The sequence below is a fragment of the Artemia sp. Qi Xiang Cuo genome, chromosome 13 (assembly GCF_049724085.1).
Source record: "Artemia sp. Qi Xiang Cuo chromosome 13, ASM4972408v1, whole genome shotgun sequence".
Classification (NCBI taxonomy): Eukaryota; Metazoa; Arthropoda; class Branchiopoda; order Anostraca; family Artemiidae; genus Artemia; species Artemia sp. Qi Xiang Cuo.
Window position 1 is genome coordinate 5,292,950 of NC_142806.1, and position 20,229 is coordinate 5,313,178.

The window sequence follows — 20,229 nt, forward strand, 5'->3', positions numbered from 1 at the left end:
CATGCGTTTGAACATGTATCGGCCGTATGGAGTGTTAACTGTTGTTAGTTGAGATGATTCGTTGTCAAGGACGAGATACCAATATCCGTGACGGGCGTCCAGCTTGGTGAAAAATTTAGCACCAGAGTGTTGTAGTATTACGTTGTCAAATGTGGGTATTGGGTGGTGGGTTCTTTTGATGGCCTTGTTCAGGTCCTGTGGGTCAATGTAGACCTAGAGGCTTTTGTCAGGCTTTTCAACCACAACTGCAGCATTTACCCAATCTGTGGGGTAAGTAACCTTGTTGATGACCCCAAGTGCTTCCATCCTGTCTAGTTCCTTCTTGAACCTTTTTTGGAGAGATATTGGTCTGGCTGGTACAGCCTTAGGTTCGGTTCCTTCTTTGAGTGTTATGTGACGCTCACTTTCGAGCTGTCCTATACCTTGAAATACGTCTTTGAATTCCTCGATGAATGGGTTTGGTTTTGTCACAGTAAGTATCAGCTTAATTAATTTTAGTTTCTTGCTGGTTTCGAAGCCTAGGATTGGGACGGGAGCGTCTTTCACTATGAAGAAGGGCTGTGTCTCAGTGCATCCGTTGGTATATGCGCAGTTAAGGCTGCAAACGCCAAGCGTTGGGATCTTCTGTCCTCCGAAATTAGTAAGAATTTGTAGTGTCTTATTGACTTTGGGCCTTGGTTTAAGGGTATTAAAAAATGTTTCAGGTATGATGTTGGCCTGTGCACCCGTGTCAATTTTGAAAGTGATATTGATGTGTTCGTTGATTATGAGCTTCACATATGGTTGATCATCCCCTTTGTTCATGTTTATGGTGTCAATGAAGAGCTCATCATTGCTGTCTGGCTGATGCTCGTTTGTTTGATGTCGTTGATTTATTACGTTCACCACCTTTTTGCTGCTTTTGCAAACCTTTGCAAAATGGTTTGGTTTTTCACAGTTACTGCATATTTTTCCTTTGCGGGGCATTTGTGGGAAGGTGAATAATCCCCTCCACAGAAATAGCATTGTCTTACAGATGGGGCATGGTTTGATTTCTTTGCCCTCCTGACAAAATCCACTTCATGCTTTATGCATGTTTCTTGATAAGCCACAAATATCAGGCTGTGACATTGTCCTGAACTGCACCTGGGTTTCTATATGTGTTCGCACTATAGTAATTGCTTGTGACTGAGTTAGATTGGAACCTGCTTGGAGGAGTTTCTCTCTGACTTTTGCTGAAGAGATGCCACATACAAGTCGGTCTCTTACCATTTCATCTCTCATGGCTGTTGTGGAATATGCACATTCACGAGCCAAAATATTCAGATCAGTTATGTATTGATCCACTGGTTCACCATCTCGTTGATCACGTTTATGAAAGAGATATCTTTGAAACACTGTATTGCACTGAGGGAGGAAATATTCACTGAACTTGTCCATGTACGGTAGAATTTTGTCCTGTTCATCAGCTGTAAATGTAAAGGTACTAAAAATGTCTCACCCTTTATCTCCAAGCCAGATCAGCAGGAAGGCACATTGCACTTTTTCTGTCTTTCCGCTAAGGGGTCCTTTGAACATCAGTTTTGCATGGTTGTTAAATCTTGTCCACGCCTCTTTAAGGTTATCACTTGTCCAATCCATTGCAGGGTAGGGGACGTTGGTTTCCATGTTGTTTTTAGAGGATCTGACACCATGTAGAAAGTCTCGATGTTTATTTATTTGAAATAGAAACCCAGGTCACCTAGAACAGAAAGGTAAGAATATTACACACCCTTTTTCTCTCCAAATGACACTTAATGATTTTAGAAATTCTTCATGGTATTAAAGTGAAACTTTCAAAATTGATTTAAAGTTCATATTGGATTGAAGAAAGTTTTTTGAGCCTCATACCTTTTCTAAATCCTGATTTTTATAGTTTTAAAGCCTTTTAATTTTTTAAATGAGAAAAAAAATTCTGGTGTGGCTGTGGCTTAAAATTTTTCTGAAATCATAGGAATTATTGTATCAAAACATTTAGCTAACTAAAGAAAAAGTGTCTAAAAACCACAGCATAAGCTAATACCTTTAATAATTTTCTGTCTGATTTAGGAGAATAGGCTAGGTTTAGGACTAATGAGGCCGTATAGGCTATATAACAATATGTCTATGCAATTTTTTTTTGGCTTTACTGGATATTATGAGCCAACTTTTGGTGATAAATAGGCACACAAAAATAATGGTTTTAGAAGAAAATCACCAATTTTATTAAAAATATTTTCTTTTGTACTTACTATTGAAAATAAACATTAAAATTATAGTAGATTTTGAACTGATGAGCTTTCATCAATTGATATAATTATAAATCAAATATTCAGTTTAATTTATTAGTTCTTTCTAAAGTTGTACAAGACGAATGAAATTTCATTACAAACAAGAGTTTCGATACTGCCCCCCTCCTTAACTGTAAATAAAAACCAAAAGCCTACTGCGTCACTGGCACTTAATTGAAAACGAATTATATTACAAATATTTTCTTTTCCACTTCTTACAGTATTGAAAATAAAAATACAATTACAGTGAATATATATATATATATATATATATATATATATATATATATATATATATATATATATATATATATATATATATATATATATATATATATATATATATATATATATATATATTTTGCCAAGTAATTACCTCTTAAACATAATATGGAGTTACCAGTTTTTTGCTCTTTACGCAATTTAATGTCTTTCAATACTTTGTCTTTTCAAAGATATTTGATTATTAAAGCAAATCCAATTTCTAACAACGATTTTTACTAAGCTTCAAACTTTTGGTTTTATTTTTAAAGGTTTTTGAATTATTTTAATCCCTTGTTAAAATATAAACAAATATTTTTGCAATTACCAGTTTTTTGCTCTTTACTCAATTAAATGTCTTTTTATACTGCAATCTATTCAAAGATATTTTATTATTACAGTATGTCAGATTTCTAATAACGATTTCTACTAAGTTTCAAACTTTTGGTTTTATTTTTCAAGGTTTTTGAATTGTTGCAACGATCTTAATCAGGGGCGTCCTGAGGCTCATTTTATTGCGGGGGGGATCTTCATAAATTTACCGAATCGCTACCTGATTTATACCGAATTTTCTGCAGAAAAAAAGAACTTTGCAAAATTTACGCCGAAATTTTTGCCTTCAGTGAAAATTTTACCCCATGCCAAAAAAGTTGGGGGGGGGGCAACTCTCCCTGCCCCCCTTCGGGAGGCCCCTGATCTTAATTCCCTTAGCTTGCGCAGTAGTAATAGTTGTAGCAGCATTAGTAGCAGTATCTGCATAGCACCTCGGGTTTCTTCAACATCCCCTTCAACGCACGCGGAAATTCTCATCTTAATACCATCAACCATTACGAAATCTTTTTTAATGCGTTTGCATAACAACATGTGTGGGCATAGTGAGTTTCAATTTAGTTCCCCAGACTCACTATGCATCCCAAATTTTTAACCTTAATATCCTTATTTTAAATAGCGGTAGTAGTAGCAATAAAATTCATTGCAGCAACCTAAGCTTTAGTGGCATTAATAGCAATAGAAGCAGTAATAATAGTAACAGTAGCAGTAGTATGGGTAGAAGCAGTAGCATTAGAATGCAAATATTTTCTTTTGGTTAGTTCAACATCCCACATAACAAGCGCTGTTAGTTTCTACTTCACACCCCAAACTGTTCCTAAGATATTTCTGTTACACCCTTTTGACAACCTGCATACAGAGGGCGTGTTCTGATTCAGTTCATCTTCCCCCTTAAAAATTTCTTGAAAATTTTATCTTGATACCCTTAGGTATTGTTGTAATAGTAGTCACAGCCCGGGCCGTCACGTATGGGAAGGGGGAGGGGGGACGCCCCCCCCAATGACGAAACTAAATTTATTTTTTCGGTTGAATAAAGACCAGGACAATACTGACATGTCATCTACAGAGGTTTTGAACTTGATCGGTAAACACAATTGTTTTACCGACTCCTGCCGTGATTTTACAGATGGCGCCACATTTTTCTATTTGGTTAAATAATCAGCATTAAAAATAGTGACATAAAATGTATCGAGATCTAAATCTCGGTTCGTAAATGCAACAGTTTTACCGACTCGTCCAGTGATTTTACGTATTGTATTCGAAACGGACATTATGCTAATTATATTGACAAAAAATAGTCGGTAAAAATGGCCAAAAGTCGTGGACCTCATATTAGTAGTAAAATCTCTTACTCCCCCCCCCAAATTTTGGCTAGTAACGACACTGGTCACAGTAGTACTAATGATATTACCAGTAATACTGTTGAATAGCGGTAGTACTGCTAGCAGCAGTAGTATTAACCAATTGCCTTTTGGTCAGGAAAACATCCCCTTCATCAAGCGCTGGAAGTTTCAACTTAGTATATTTAGCCATTGCTATGACATTGCTGATATGTCCTTTTGATAACCTATATCTTCATATACTTCTTGAAATTTCCATCTCAATGCTCTTAGCCCTACAAGCGGATACAATAGAAGTACTTGCTTGTACTTGTGCTTGTTGCAGGACCAGACGCGGACCCCTCACCCGGCATCTAGAAGACTATGTATGATTGACTTCCATTTGTCGCGATCTTGTGCCAGCTCTTCAGCAAACCGGAGCCAGCAGCTCTCTCAATTTCTGCTAAACTTTCGAAATCCGCCAATGGTCGTTTTTGGCAGTTGTCCACCAATTCTTAAAGTGACCGCCAGGTTGCCTGCGCCAATCTGGCAATGGGGCAGCTAGAAGCACTTGCTTTATGTTGTGGTCATTGGGTCTTCTAGGGACATAACCAAGCCAACGCAGTCTTTTCTGTTTGACAAACATGGCGGCGGGTTCGATGTTACAGCAGCGGTGGCGCACATCAACATTTGAGATACTGTCGGAGTATCGAATCCTCAGGATTTTTCGTAGACAGCGGTGTTCAAAGACTTTCAAATCATGGAGATGAAGCATCTGATGAAGCATGATGACTGCATAGAAGAGAATAGATCTAACAGCTGCTTTATAGACAGAAATTTTGTTTTCATGCTGATCTCCCGCCGGATCCACAAATGGCGGTGGAGTTGTGAGAAGATAGCTTGTGCTTTGTTTAATCTGTTCTGCACGTCAAGGTTACAGTCTCCACGAGGGTGTATTATTGAGCCAAGATAAGTGAGGCTTTCGACTTTTTCCAATTCTTGTCCGTAAAGCACAAGCTGATAATCCGACTGTATGTTTAGGTCCATGACTTTAGTTTCGGTCGTGTTGATTTTCGTACCTAGTAGATGAGAGAAATATGTTATTTCATTTAACATTGCTTGGGCAGTTTCTGGATCAGCAGCAAGAGCGTCGATGTCATCCGCGTAGTCCAGGTCAGACATGCCCAATCCCATAACAACACCATCAAAACTTGAGAGTGCACTCTCTAGAATCCAGTCTATACAGTAGTTAAACAAAACATGGGACAATATGCACCCCTGTTTTACACCACTTTCAACATTGAAGGGCTCAGTTTCTCTTACTGTCCAACACTCTTACTGTCGATTTGCAATCTTCGTAGTAGGCCTTCAAAAACTCTATGAATTCAACCGGCATACCATCTTCCAGCATGATTTACCAAAGGTTTTCGTGGGTTACAGAGTCGAAAGCAGCCACAAAATCAAGGAACATGTTAATTATAGGGAGTTTGTAGCGTTGGCACTGTTGGAGAATAAGGTGAAGAGTGAAGACCTGGTCAGTGCACCCTCTCCCTTTCCTATATCCGCATTGATTTTCACGTGTCCACTCATCCCTTGCTTCCTCGAACCTTTTAAGTAAAATCATTGAAAATACTTTGGTAGCCATATCCATAAGTGATATCCCTCGGTAGTTCCGGCTGTCACATTTGTCCCCCTTTTTAAATACTGGGATTATTGCTGACACCTTCCAATCAGACAGGAAGGTCTTCTTCTCCCATATCAGACTGAAGAAGGTATCTAGTTGCTCAATTACAACGTGTGGTGACGCCTTGTAGACCTCGAAAGGGAGACCATATTCTCCAGGAGACTTATTGTTTTTTAGCCGTTTGATCGCGTTTACTATCTCTGAAGGTGAAGGTGGTGCCATGTCGATTTCAAATGGTGGTCTTTCAGCTGTTGGTGGCAGCATCGGCGATGCATCTTGCCCATCTGTATTTGGATTAAGAAGGTCTTTAAAGTGATTCTTTCATTGATCCTGTTTACCTTGTACGTCAGGGATCACACTTCTTGTAGTGTCTTTTAAGGAGCCAGCGATAGGTGACTTTATTCCAGTTATTTCTCTGAGGGTTCTATACAGCCTTCTCGTGTCATTATTTCTGGCTGCTTTTTCCATCTCTAAAGCAACCTCATCCCAAAATTTTTGGCGGTCTTGAATTAAGCTTGTTTTAACGTGTTTACGTAGCAAATTTTTTACTGCGATTGATGCGTTTGATGCCTGTTGCCTAGCCTCGATTAACTTAGCAGTTTTCTTTGAGACGTAATTCTTCCTCGTCTTTGCAGGGGCATAGCCGATAACTGCAGCGGTCACCTTTTCAGTGGTGTTCCGGATTTGTTTTCATCGGGTGGTAGGGTCTTCATCACAGTTGGTCAGGCTTCTGAACTGGTTCTGTAACTTCAGGCAAAAGCCTTCTTTCATTGTTTTGATTTTCAGTTTCTCCACGTGGAACTTTCATTTCGGGCGTTGTCTCTTGCTTGCGCTCAACTTCGGGAGTATTTTTGTACCTACAAGCATATTATCACTTCCAGATTTTGACCCTGTGCATGCCCCTCTGTAAGCTTGAGAATCGATGACTGAGGAGCGCCAACACTGACGGATCAATATATGATCAATTTGGGCAGTTGTGGAACCATCGTTTGAGCGCCAAGTTATTCTTTGATAGGGTTTGTGTTGGAACATAGCGTTGGTGATGGTAAGGTTTTGAGATATCGCGAACTGGAGTAGTCTATCCCCATTGCAGCACCGCTGGATATAAGTGAATGGACCAACAATATCGTGAACATTGGGGTCTGTCGGACCAACACGGGAGTTCAAATCACCCGCTAAAATTAGGAAGTCTCGTTTGGGCATTTCTGCATTGTAATCTCCAGATCAGTGTACAAGGAGTCCTTATCAGCATCCGTTGCCACTCTTGTTGGTGCATAGACAGCAATTATAGAAATATTGGATAATCTTCCCTTAAGTCGTAGTCTGGCTATTCTCGGGTTCACTGGATCCCATGCAAGAAGATTTTTTTGCGCACGGCGGCCTATCATAAAGCCGACTCCATGGTCACCGGATCCATCATATGCATCAGAGTTGAGGAATAAGTACGAGTTGTCGGAGTCACGAACTGGTTTGTTTGTTTCAGACACTCCGTTCAATCTTGCATCTGATAGACAAACAACGACTGCTTGGTAGCGGTTCATTTCCATAGCCATCACTAGCCTTGTTGATTCTTGTTTCGCCGATCTCACATTCCAGCTATAAACTCGGTATTCATCCTTCTGTAAATTTATTTCACAGGGAATAGCTCGTAAACTTGTCGATCTCGCCGATGTTGGGGAGAAGGATCGCGTCGCTTACCGGGGACGCCGTAGTAGGCATAGCTCGTAAACTTGTCGATCTCGCCGCCACGTCAGGGAGCGGGATCGCGCCGCTTACCGGGGACGCCATAGTAGGCACAATATTTCTGGGAGTATTCATATCTTCATGGATGTTTCATGGGAATTTAATTAACCAACGGGTGCCCTCCCCCGTCGGTCCCTCCTCCTTTCTTGACACGGGCTTGGAACCGGCTATGGCGGAGTTATGACGAAGTTAACAATAGAAGTAGTATTGGTAGTAATAGTAAATGTAGCAGTAGCAGTAGTATTAGCAGTACTGTGCACATATTGCCTTTTGGTAAGATGATCTTCCCTTTTAAGTTTTCTCTGAAAGATCCAACTTAATACCCGAATAAATTCTTGAGATACGCTATTTTGACAATGTGCATGCACATAGCGTCTTTTGATTTAGTTTAAATTTCCCCTTAAAACTGTAAATGAAGTAGTATGGTAGTAGTAGTGGTGGTAGTTGTAGTAGTATTGGTAGCATGCAGGTATTGTATTTTTGATTATCGCCATTATTATTTCCTGAATTTTCCAAATTAATATACTGAGTTATTTCTGTGTTGTACCCTTTGCATGGTCAGTATACACATACACTGTTTCTCTGTAGTTCAGCAACCCCCTCAACATTCTTTGAAAGTATCGCTTAAGTACTCTTTTTCTTCTTGGAAATTGAAATTCAATCAAACATAATTTTCTTCTCAATAACATATATTATACGTAAATAATGAATCAATTGCGTAACTAATAACTCTTAGCCTGAGGACTGTAAGGAGGTTGACACCTCCAAAGACGTAATTACTGGACCTTTCAGAAAACTTTCAACTTCCAATCAAATGAGTTCCATGCAACTCAAAATTTATATGACTACCCGTTCCATAAAAACCTTATATGCCCCGGGGATAACTTACAATCCTTGCCAATGGGCTCTTGGGGATGGTGTTCACTCTTAGGACATTTTTATATGATTTTTGGAATATTGGTAACAAAATGACTGTCTCATAATTTCAATTGAATGCGTTTTGGAAAAGAGGATGTCAGGGAGGGGGGCAAGATGCGTCTTATTTGACTCTTAAATGGGAACTATAATTATACATTTCCAATCAAATGAGCCTCTTCTAAAGTTTGCACGACCACCCTTTCCATAAAAACCTTATATGCCCCTAAGCAAAACTTACAACCCTTACCCCCAGACTCTGGGGGATTCTATCCCCCTCAAAGGCCTTATTATATGATCTTTGGACTATTTTTGAACAGATGGTTATCTCAAATTTTTTATCGGATGCATTTGTGGAAAATACAACGTAAGGGAGGCGTTTGGTGCGGGTTCCCCCCAATCAGTTTGACTCTTAAAAAGGAACTAGAACATTTAATTTCCAATGCAAAGAGCCCCCTCTGGAGTTTATATGACCACCCTTTCCATGAAAACTTATGTACCCTCGGGGCATAGCTTACAACTCTTGCACTGAGGGCTGTGGGGGTGGGGTTGTCATCGTCAAAGACAATTTCCGGACGTTTTAACTACGCCGAACGAAATGGCTGCATCAAAATTTTGATTAGATGTGTTTCGGGAATTGATGGGTGTGGGGGGATGGGGCTTGTTGCACTCCAATCACTTTTAACTATTAAAACAAGCCCTTTCAATTTTCAATCGAATGAGCCTTTTCTGAAGTTTCTACGACAACAAATGTCCATCTCAAAATTTCTACCAGATGGGTTTCAGGAAAATACGAGGTGTGGTGGGAGGGGGTATCTACCCTCCAATCACTTTGAATCTTAAAAAGAATACCAGAACTTCTGATTACTAATCCAATGAGCCCCTTCCGATGTTTATTCGATTATTCTTTCTATAAAAGCTTTGTACGTCCCCAGGGCCTAACTTACCAACCCTTGCCCTGAGGGCTGTGGGGAGGGGGGCGTGATCATCCTCAAAGACATTATTTCCGGACCTTTTAACTACGCTGAACAAAATAGCTATCTCAAAATATTGATTGGATGTGTTTGGTGAATTGGTGGGCATGGGAAGGGGGTTAGCTGCCCTTCAATTATTTTCAACTATCAAAAGAGGCACTAAACCCTTCAATTTTCAATCGAATGAGCCTGTTTAGAAAGTTCTACGACAACAAATGGCCATCTTAACATTTCTATCAGATGCATTTCAGGGAAATACAAGATGTGGGGGGAATATCCGCCCTCTGATTACTTTGAATCTTAACAAGAGTACTAGAGCTTCTGACTATCAATCCAATGAACCGCTTCTGAAGTTTATACGACCACCCTTTCTATAAGAACGTTATAGCCCCCAGGCCATAACTTGTAACCCTTGCCCTGAAGGCTATGGGGGGTTGTCATCCTCGAATTTCCGGACCGAATTTCGAATTTCCGGAAATTTCCGGACCTTTCAACAACGGTGAACAAAATGGCTATCGCAAAATTTTGATTGGATGTGTTTTAGGAAATGGTGGGCGTGGGAGGATGATTAATTGCCCTCCAATCACTTTCAACTATTAAAATGGGCACTAGCCCTTTCATTTTCCAATCGAATGCGCCCTTTTTGAAGTTTCTACGATAACTCCTTCGATACGAAGTGCCCTGGTCAAACACTAAAAAAAATACATCTTGCCCATATCGCTCTTTACTTAAGCAGCGCTACTGCGCTGGTTATGATGGCGATGTAAAACATAGTGCATATTGTCCCCTGTTTTGTTTAACTACTTTATAGATTGGTTTCTAGAAAGATAACTCTCGAGTTTCAATGGTATCATTATGGGATTGGGTATTAACGTGTGTCACCTGAATTACGCTGATGACATCGGTGTTCTTGCTCTTGATCCAACAACTACCCAAGCAATGCTAAATGAAATAGCATAGCTTTTTCAGCTACTGAGTATGAAGATCAACGCGGTCAAAACTAAAGTCATGGATCTAAATGTAAAGTTAGATTTTCGGATTTAACGAAATGGAATCTCCGTAGAAATTTCAATGGTTTCACTTATCTTGGCTCGTTAATACACTCTCGTAGGGGACTGTGATCTTGACGTATAAAACAGAATCAACAAAGTTCAAGCCAACTTCTCTCAACTCCGTTAGCATTTGTGGAACCGACGGGAAATCAGTGTAAAGACAATTTTTTTTTAGAAAAAGTTTTTTAAATTCAATACAATAAATAACCGAGTCAAACTAAAAACGAGCAGATATTAACATTAATAGGGTTGGCAGCCTCCGAGCCTTCTCAAGACCATAACATAATTTGCAGTTTACATAAAACCAAATTCATTTTAAATGTTTTAACTTTTTTAACTTTAACAAATCAGAAGCGATTAAGATTTTAAGGAGTAGGCTTAAATATTAGTATATGTATCCTGAACTGTCAATCAATATTGTTTTTTTTTAATATATCTTAAGTTATGTTCTGGTCTTTAGAAGACCTCGTATAGTCTCATTTTCAGTTAAGCTTCGTTGTTTATTGTATTTTCTGCAAGATCAGAGGAAACGCTATAGCCTTAAATAAAACTTCAATTGGGATAAAATCCTTTAAATAGACAGTGTTTCACAAACAGTGATAGGATTTCACAAATAATACCAGATATTTCGGTCAGATATGCAGTGACCGTCATCAGTAGTAAAGGCCATGAGGTTTCAATGTTTTTTTTTCCAAAGGCACTTCATATGAAAAGGTTGTCGTCTAAACCTCGAAGGGAGCTCATTCGATGGGAAATTGGAAGTTCTAGTGTCTTTTTTAAGAGTCAAAAGTGATCGGAGGAAAACTAGACCTCTCCTACGCCCTTTTACCTCAAATTACCTGATCATAATTTTGAGATAGCAATTAAGTTAAAAATAGTCCAAAAAACAGATAACAAAAACTTCGAGATCTACAACACCCCTCAGAGCCCAGGGTCAAGTGTTGTAAGTTATGCCCCGAAGGATATAAAATCTTTATGGAAGGGAAGACCGTATAAACATCAGAGGAGGCTCACTTGTTTGGAAATTGAAAGTTATAGTTCTCTTTTTAAGAGTCAAAAGGGACCGTAGGGTATTTAGATCACCCTTTCACGCCTTCTTATGCCCACATGCATCTTATGAAAAATTTGAGACAGCCCTTTTGTTTAAAATAGTCAAAAGATCAGATAACAAAAAGTTCAGCTAGGGTTGTAAGTTAAGCCCTGTGGGGGAACAAGGGTTTTATGGAACAGATGGTCGTATAAACTTCAGAAGGGGGTCACATTATTAAAATTTAAAGTTCTAGCTTCCTTTTTATAAGTCAAAAGTGATCAGATAGCACCAAGCCCCCCGCCCCCTGTATGCCTTCTTTTCACCGAATGCAACCGATCAAGTTTTTGAGATAGACCAATCAAGTGGATAACTGTAGATTCAGCAACAATTATTTTGTAATTTGAAGAAGAAGAAGATTGTTCCACCTTCACAAAAAATTCAACTTACATTAAGGTAAAATTAAGAAGAAAAGTTTACAACTCATGACTTTAAATGAACCCTCTCAGTCAATAAGCCGTAAAATAACAATGACCGGTAATTTATCTTTTTTTACGATATAAATATCAAACAACGATATAAAAAACGACAAACTAGACTGCGGCTGTTAGATAGAAAAGATAAAAAAATAAAACAACTCGGATATTTCGCAAGTATCAAAACTAGGGTTCTTCAGCACAAGAGAAACAAAGATAAAGACCAAATTAAAACTAAAAAACAAATAAAACCACCGCCAATAAAATACAATTGTCACAACTGATCCACGTAGGGAAAAGAAGCTATTAGAGTTACTTCGTTGAGAACACCAAAGCAACTGAGGTAAAAATTAAAAATCGAGAAGAGTAAGTGGAGATCTCTTTTAATTAATAAAATATCCAGAAAAGGCAATTTGTCATTTTATTCAAACTCAACTGTAAATTTATTTTTATTATCAAAACTATTTAAATGTTTACAAAACTGGTCTAAGGAGTCCAAACCATGTTTCCAAACGCAGACTACATCATCCATGGACCTACCTCAGAAACAAGGGAGATTCTAAAACTGTGTATAGCGGAGATTTCAATAGAATCTATAAAAAGATTTGCCAATAAAGGAGAGAGAGACGCCCCCATGGTTAAACCAAAAACCTGCGTGTAAAACTCCCCTCTAAAACCAAAATTAAAAGAATATTCATTTACCAGGATAACTAGTTTCATAATGACTTCAATATCCAATCATTCACTATAAATACATATTGTTTTAATTGTAACGCATTTGTTTATCTGCTGATGACGGTCAGTCTACATATGATCGAAATATTCAGGACTTTTTGCATCTGTTTCACTGTCTAATGAAAGGACTTATCCCTATTTGAATTTTTATTTGTTTGACAGCTTCACTTATCTTGGTATTATTATTATTTTGAGTAAAGTCGGTGGGTTCCGTGAAGATGTTTTTTTTTAAATTTTTACAGTTTTATTACATTAATAAAATTCTGATTTATTGGGGTAAAAATAGTTTCTCCAGTTTATCTAGGTGATATATACAGTTTATTTAAACACAGTATCAAAATTACGAGGAATGTAAAGAAAGTGGAGAAAGCATTAAAAAATTAACTAGGGAGGTGTAAAGTGGAGACCATGGATAAAATTGCCAAGGATCTGGAAAATGCAGCTACACGGAATAAAGTGCCTTACCTACATCTGCCAGCTGGGGTTGTCATATTTGGTAGCAAGAAAGGGGAAATATCTGAACCTTTTGGGAACTCATATTCGATCTGATGCTCATATCGCGGAAAGTTGTGTAATACCAACGATCAGATCGACTAAAAATTCATACGCAAAGAAAAAGCATTAATTCACGCAATCCTTCAGCAAGATAGTGCACGATTTCTGTTCAGCAGCGATAATTTATTTATTATTACCACAATAAAAAAACTTTCACTTGTCGAACTTATTATAATGCCCTTGGAAATTAACTGTTTTTACTGTTGAATACTGTTGAAAAAAGAGTTGCGTCATGTCATTGTCAGGCGATACCATTCACGTAAACTCATCTTTAGGTAGAAAGTAGTGTTGCGCTACCTTTGGGTTAAAAAGAGTTGCGTTTCCTTTGGGTTAAAAAGAGTTGCATCCAGTTTAACTACATAGAATGCAATTGGGATACCCTTCCATCTAGAAAAAGCATTAAATAGGAGGTCAAATGGTATATCATTTCCCTTATCTGATTTCTGTCCTATAAACAACATTCAAGAAAATAAGTTCAAAAATAATACCAAAAAATAAAATCAGCGAATTTTTGAATATAGCCTATGGCAATATCTTGGCAACGTCAACGGTCAAGCTGGCGACGTGGTAAGGGAGCTCACATACCTCTAATCAATTCTCACATAGCACACTTGACGCATAAATCTCTAACAGATCAGCCAAGGTGAATTCCATTTGGACGACTCAAGAGAGCTATCTTCCTCAAACTACAAATTAGACACAAAACCGAAGCCCAAATTTACAATGCCACAGTCTCAAGCATCACGCTATATTATTCGAAGACGTGGCCGATAACTCAGACGCAGCTACTGAAAGTCGATGGAGTTCCATCAGGGCACTTCCTTCGTATTGAATGCTACAAAATTGTATGACAAGATCCTCAATACTGAGATACTGACCACATTATATTCAGCAGTTTTGCTTTTTCATTAGCAGTAGTCAATCTGAATATTATTATTTAAGCGAAAAAGGATAATATTTCTTTTCAACCCTTCTTGGGGGTAAGCTAGCAGCACACATATTGTCCTACACTGCCGTGTCTTTTTTAATCCAAATATTTTCTTTTTTAACGTATTTTTGAGGGCCAGAAATATTTTTCTTATCTCTGTTTAGTTGACAACTGTTTTGGGTCGAAGAGTGTTGGCAATTTGTAAAAATGAAACTGGCACCAGTGTACCAGGGATAATACCTGGAAAAAATATGACAATTGTGAATATTTTGCAAATGCTTTAACCCATTCAAGATAGTATTACTGGCTTTCCAACCCCCCTCATCCCCAGTAGAAAAATATATTCTGGCACCTATACCAATTTTGGTGATAACCCTTTGCTGGGAGCAGAAGTCTATAAAACTTGGGTGTTTATTTTTCAAGTGAGTAATAAGCGCATTTTTCTAAATTGTAAAATATATGCTTTAGGTAAGGATCTTGATAAATACGAAACTTTCCACGGTCAATGGAGTAACAATGAAACCCCATATTTAAAAAAATCATATTCTCTCACTCCGCTTACAAGCAAGGTCACAGCTGGACCTATATTAAACTACAATTAGCCACAGGATTCATACTCATATGAAATTCCAAAAAAATGTATAAAAATCCAAATTTTACAACCTAGCAATTTAAGACTTCAAAATTGATTCCCCAAGAACTATTCTCCAAAATCTAGAAGAAAAATGGGGTCACAACTTCAGCCTTTCGAAGATACATTTCTACGTTAGAACCTAGTCCTGTATTATGTGAAGCTTAAGAAGTTTAATCTCGGACACATACATTTTGTTTCATTTGACATTATTTATATAGAGAAAGAAAACACTAACTTCCATCAATTCGTGGTAAAGATGGTGTTTAATTCCATCGATTTATGCCTCTAACGTATTTTTGTATCCAATCACATTAACCCTAAAATATGTTAGAAAAGAAAGCCAAATAATCCCGATGCCGCCCTTTTTACTCGATTGGTTCTTCTGTATCATATTTTAAGCCAATGAAAACAACAAATATTTTTGAGTCACAAGATTTTTTTGCAAGTAAACCTTCTGTGTCTCTGTCATTCAATAAGCCCGATTAGGTAAAATTCTAATGTTTCGTCTCTTGCAATTTCTAACCTAGGAACAACGCCGTTGAAAAATAAAAACAAACAAACTGAAGAACCAACTAATTTACTATAAAGCGAAACACGTGGCTATATTGAAATTTTGTGCACTAAACATGGAAATATAATTAATTAATCGTCTCTTCATATTAGATATTTTTTGATTATATATATATAGAAAAAAATATCTGGTCAGTCATCTAGTCAAATTAATCATTGACACTCAGTCAAGATCTCATCTGGGGGAGTAGTCTACCCCCCCTCCGATTTTTTGTCCGACGCATAAAAAACATAACAAATGAGACAACAAAGAGAATTTTGATGTCTTTTGCACCCCCACCCTCCCCCCTAATTTTTGTGTGTGAAATCCAATCCCCCCCCACGACCCCGAAAAAAATCCCGGATACGGCCCTGCACCCAGTGATACTTACACTGTTTTCTCACAAAATAACTTTTTGGTTTTACATTTTTGGACAACACTCAACCAATTAAAGTAGAAGAAAACTGATTTTTCAAGAAAGTACGAGAAAAAGGGTTTTATTTGGGCTGATTTATTTACCTTCCAAATCATCTTATCGGATGATTTGCCCCCATCATGCATTACACTCCCAGCCGAAGATAGAGAATCACGAGGCGCTACGCAAACCATTGGACAGCATGTGAAGAAGTATTTTTTTTTTTTTTATCCAAATAAAGGCAAATACAGCCAATCACTAACTCGGCTGCATATGGCTCATATTGGCATAAGCACTACTGGAGATATGCACAAGATGTGGTCATTCAGATTCAATGCTTAGTAAATAGCAGAGAAAATTTTCCTTATTTTTCCTCGGAGTTTTTCCCACAAACAGTTAGATATAAACCATGCTTTTGCCAAATATGTGGACTTTTCAGAATCGAATCTGATCAAGTCCATCAGTATTTACAATTCTTGAGGTTTTATCATCAAAGTATTTGACTAGCACTCAAATTTCTCTCTCTGATAAAACAGATAATTATGCCAAAAGATAGTATAAAATTGTTTGACAAGTTTCCCTTTCTTTCAAAGCCAACTTGGATATAACGTTATAAAATATTAGGTGCCCTGTTCCAAAATATACTTAATTTTTTTTTCCACCCTAGACAAATAAGTAAACACCAAGAAATCCTGGATATTTTTCAAACCGGTTGATTCTACAAGTGAAACCAAGTACAGAAACGAAGCGCCTATTTCATTTCCCCACCACTATTGCTCTGATAGCGGCACCAACGGGGATAAGGCTTTTTTATCAACCATGTATTTTAAGATTCGTTACTTTTTAATTATTCATAAAACGATAAAAATTTTTTTTTCTTAAAAACGTTTTTTATAGCTAAAAAGACACGCGGCAGGTGACAAAATGCATCGGACATATATAATTTGGGCTATATATTAGCACATTAATGGCGTGGGGGTAAAGATAAAGAATTACGACAGCGTGAAGTTAGGAAACAATTCTTACTTCATAATATGCAGAATAATTTTAGCTAACACATTTTGTGTGCAGACCCGCTATACTTTTGGCAGACACTCCAGAAGAAAAACTCGAATTTAAACAAAAGTTTTTTTTTGCTTTTATGTTTTATCGTTTTTTTAGATGTTTTGTTTAGGCTAATTTTTCTTTCTCTTGATAATGGCTTCCAAATGTGAAGCAGAAAGATTTGAACTTTCATTATAATTTTGTTATTACAATTTTTTCCCCAGTTTTATTGAAACATTTTAACATACATTCGTTTCAAATGTATTTGAAAAGCAAGTGTGGTCTAAGAATTTATTCGATTAACCCCCCCCCCCCCACTTCTTTAAAAGCCAACTTAAGGGGCTTTAAAGTAAAACGCAGTAAAATGGGATCGAAAAGAAGAATAAGAAAAAATATAGAATTTGAAATCTAAGATGAAGTATGAATAAATTCAGTAAAACTGATAAAAAAAAAAAAAAAAAAAACTACTAACAGCCTTGACTATGTTTTGGCTAAATTATCCATGTGTATTTCCTTAAAAATTTCATAAACACTGTCAACAATATAAGGAAATTACATTAAAAATTTCATTAATGTAATTTAAAAATGTCAAACAATCTTTTATTTAGAAACAAAAATACTTTATGTCTGTTAGAAGCACTTTTTAGAATAAAGTGAAAATGACTGTGACATAACCTAATTCAAAACTGCTAAAGATGTTGCTAGAGATCTGTGGATTGTTTTGGGTAGCCGACTGACTGACCGTATCTCAAATAGTAAGCTACACGGAAAATGTGGTTCAATCTCGCTTTCAAGGGCTATAATGAGAGAAAGGTTGAAATGGCTGGGGCATGTTCTACGGATGACAGAATGGCGAAGATTCTTGCCGGCCAACCATCTAGGATCAAACAAAAAACAGGTTATCCATGTATGGGGTAGGAGGAGGCAAAAAGGAAAGATTTAAGGAAAATGTAGCTTCTAAGAGTGTCATGAGGAAGGCTTTGAATAGACTGGGATGAAGGAGGACCATGTGTAGCTCTGTTGGCCTCAGAGACCTAGGTACCGCAGTGACTTCTTAGTAGTAGTAGTATTAGTAAAGAAGTTGCAGAAATAAGGAAGATAATAGCAGTTATTAGGAAACAATCTTTTGGCTGCAATTTCTTCTAAAAAGTTTTTTTCCTTTGTTTGGTTTCCTGACAGAAAAATACGGGAAAAGCTAACTCCTGACAGTTGGGAGTAAAATTTAAAAAGGAGACAAAGAGAAATTAAAAATAGAGGAGAAAGAAAAATCAAAAGGAGAAAAATAATATTATTAAAAGGAAAGGTAGAAGGGAAAGGTAGAAGGCTTGTAATAAAATGATTTAAGGCAGGGAGCAGAAAAATACTTAAAAGGAAAAGAAACGATTAGAAATAAAGCACTTGACAATTAAGGCCAGAAGGGTTCATTAAATTAGACTAATTTAAAAGTATGATGTTATTAACTTATGAAATTATGTCAACTATCATAAAAAATAATGTCTTTCTAATCCTTTTGCCGTAAATCTGTTTTTGTTCACTACAACCTAGCTGAAATCTGAACCCATTTCGCATTTTGGCTTTAATGATACCACAATCCATGCAGGTTTACACTACTTAAGCAAATTTCAAGCCAGTTTTCTATCTTTTCTTCTGAAAAGGAATCTACTGTCCTACTAAAATAAAATTGAAAATCCCATGAACAAAGTAGACTATTTTATAATAATTTAATAAACAGTATTTTCCGGGTTTACAAAGAGAAAAAAAAATTCAAGGCATAAATTAAAATTTAAAAGCACCAAGCATCAACCACAGTTCATATAATTATCCAGTATGATCATTCCCTATCTCACCCATTATAAAAACCTGGACCGAGGTGCGAGTGCTCCAGAGAATGTAGAAACATAAGCGGCGTCAGATCTTTTCACGGGTAGACAAGTCAGACGCGAAACAATCGGAAACAAGTGGAAACCCGCTATTAATAACTGCACGAAGAAGTGGGAGGAGCTTTTTGTTCGCACCGAGAACGAAGACCAGGAATGATCTGCGATAAGCTTACTGGATAATTATATGAACTGTGGCATCAACCTGAAATAATAATAAAACAATAGACGCAGCAAGGAGTATATGCAACTTGTAAGAGAGGGAACTGGCCCTGGTACTAATAAAAGAAGATTACTAACACCTTCAAGCGTTCAATGTGTCTTGGCATTATCAGGCTTCTTAATTTTACTTTTCTTTGAGATCTGATGCTTAATGTGACAGTAATCTTGCCAGTTACGCTAATTTCGTTTTACTGCCGCATCTAACATATCAAACAAATACTAAATACTAGATGGCGTTAGCGTTTTTTCGCCAACACTAGACAAATCTGAACCAAAGTTTAAGGTGAAAGCATGCTTATGATTCATTATTAATATTTTGCTTTTCTTTAGTTGCTGCCCCCTTTAGAGGTCATTCCCCATGATTTTCCCCAAACTTTAGCAATATTTTCTTTTTGACGCGCTGCTTAGGAGAATGGATGCCGCTTAGAAAAATATAGTTTAAAATTAATATGTCAGTTTCATTCTTTCTTTTAAGAATGCATAACAGTAAATAATAGTTCTAAATATAAGCTTGTTAATGATCTTAATAAATTGGTGAACCGTCAAATAGTTTTGAAATTTTGCTAATTTGATCTTTTTTGAGGTTTGTCTTGAATTAAACAGGATTGAAACAAAAACAAGTGCTAAGAAAAATTTTTGGATCACCTTAAAAAATTTTGCACCACAGTCTTTGCACTTTTTTATCAATTGAAAGTCAGGTTTTTTTTTTCTACATAATATATTAGTAATAAGACAGATTTAATAAAAAAAAGCATAGTTTTGAAGATTCAAAATATGACTTGAGATTCAAGAGCGCAGAAAAAAACAAAATAAAAACAGCTAAACGGAAAAATAACTGAACAATAAAGATAAATAATAAAAAAAAAACCAACAGTTATAAAAAAAAGAAACTGTGCTGAAATTTTTTGTGATAAATCGTGCTTATTCTAGTACTGGAATATGACATTTAGGATAAAAAAAAAACATTTAGGATAAAAAAAAAACGAAATATGAAAAGAAAACCATATTCAGAAGTATTAACTCGACAATTAGGATTAGTCAAAAAGTTAATAATAATAAAAAAAACTTTCTTGCCAAACTTTTTGATAATTGATTTTTAATAGTGTTCAAACACTAAGAAAAAAGTTAAAAGTAAAAATGTGCAAGAGATAAGAGATTAAGAAGACACAGGGGAAGAAAAAACAAATGACACAGAAAAAG

The 20,229-nt window shown here is 36.8% G+C and overlaps 2 protein-coding genes across 2 annotated transcripts; both read right to left on the reverse strand.

The window, feature by feature from the left end:
• Window positions 1–213: 213 nt before the first annotated feature.
• Window positions 214–966, reverse strand: LOC148944872 (uncharacterized). Its single transcript, XM_089098875.1, has one exon. It carries the CDS (start codon window positions 964–966, stop codon window positions 214–216), a length of 753 nt encoding a protein of 250 aa, XP_088955001.1.
• A 6,097-nt stretch (window positions 967–7,063) lies between these two features.
• LOC148944873 (protein CFDP2-like) lies at window positions 7,064–7,435 on the reverse strand. Its single transcript, XM_089098876.1, has one exon. The coding sequence runs from the start codon at window positions 7,433–7,435 to the stop codon at window positions 7,064–7,066; it is 372 nt and encodes a 123-aa protein (XP_088955002.1).
• Between the last annotated feature and the right edge of the window lie 12,794 nt (window positions 7,436–20,229).

Excerpts from the sequence above, each read along its gene's own strand:
- LOC148944872 (XM_089098875.1), bottom strand. The coding sequence starts at position 966 with ATGCCCCGCAAAGGAAAAATATGCAGTAACTGTGAAAAACCAAACCAT.
- LOC148944873 (XM_089098876.1), bottom strand. The coding sequence starts at position 7,435 with ATGGCTATGGAAATGAACCGCTACCAAGCAGTCGTTGTTTGTCTATCA.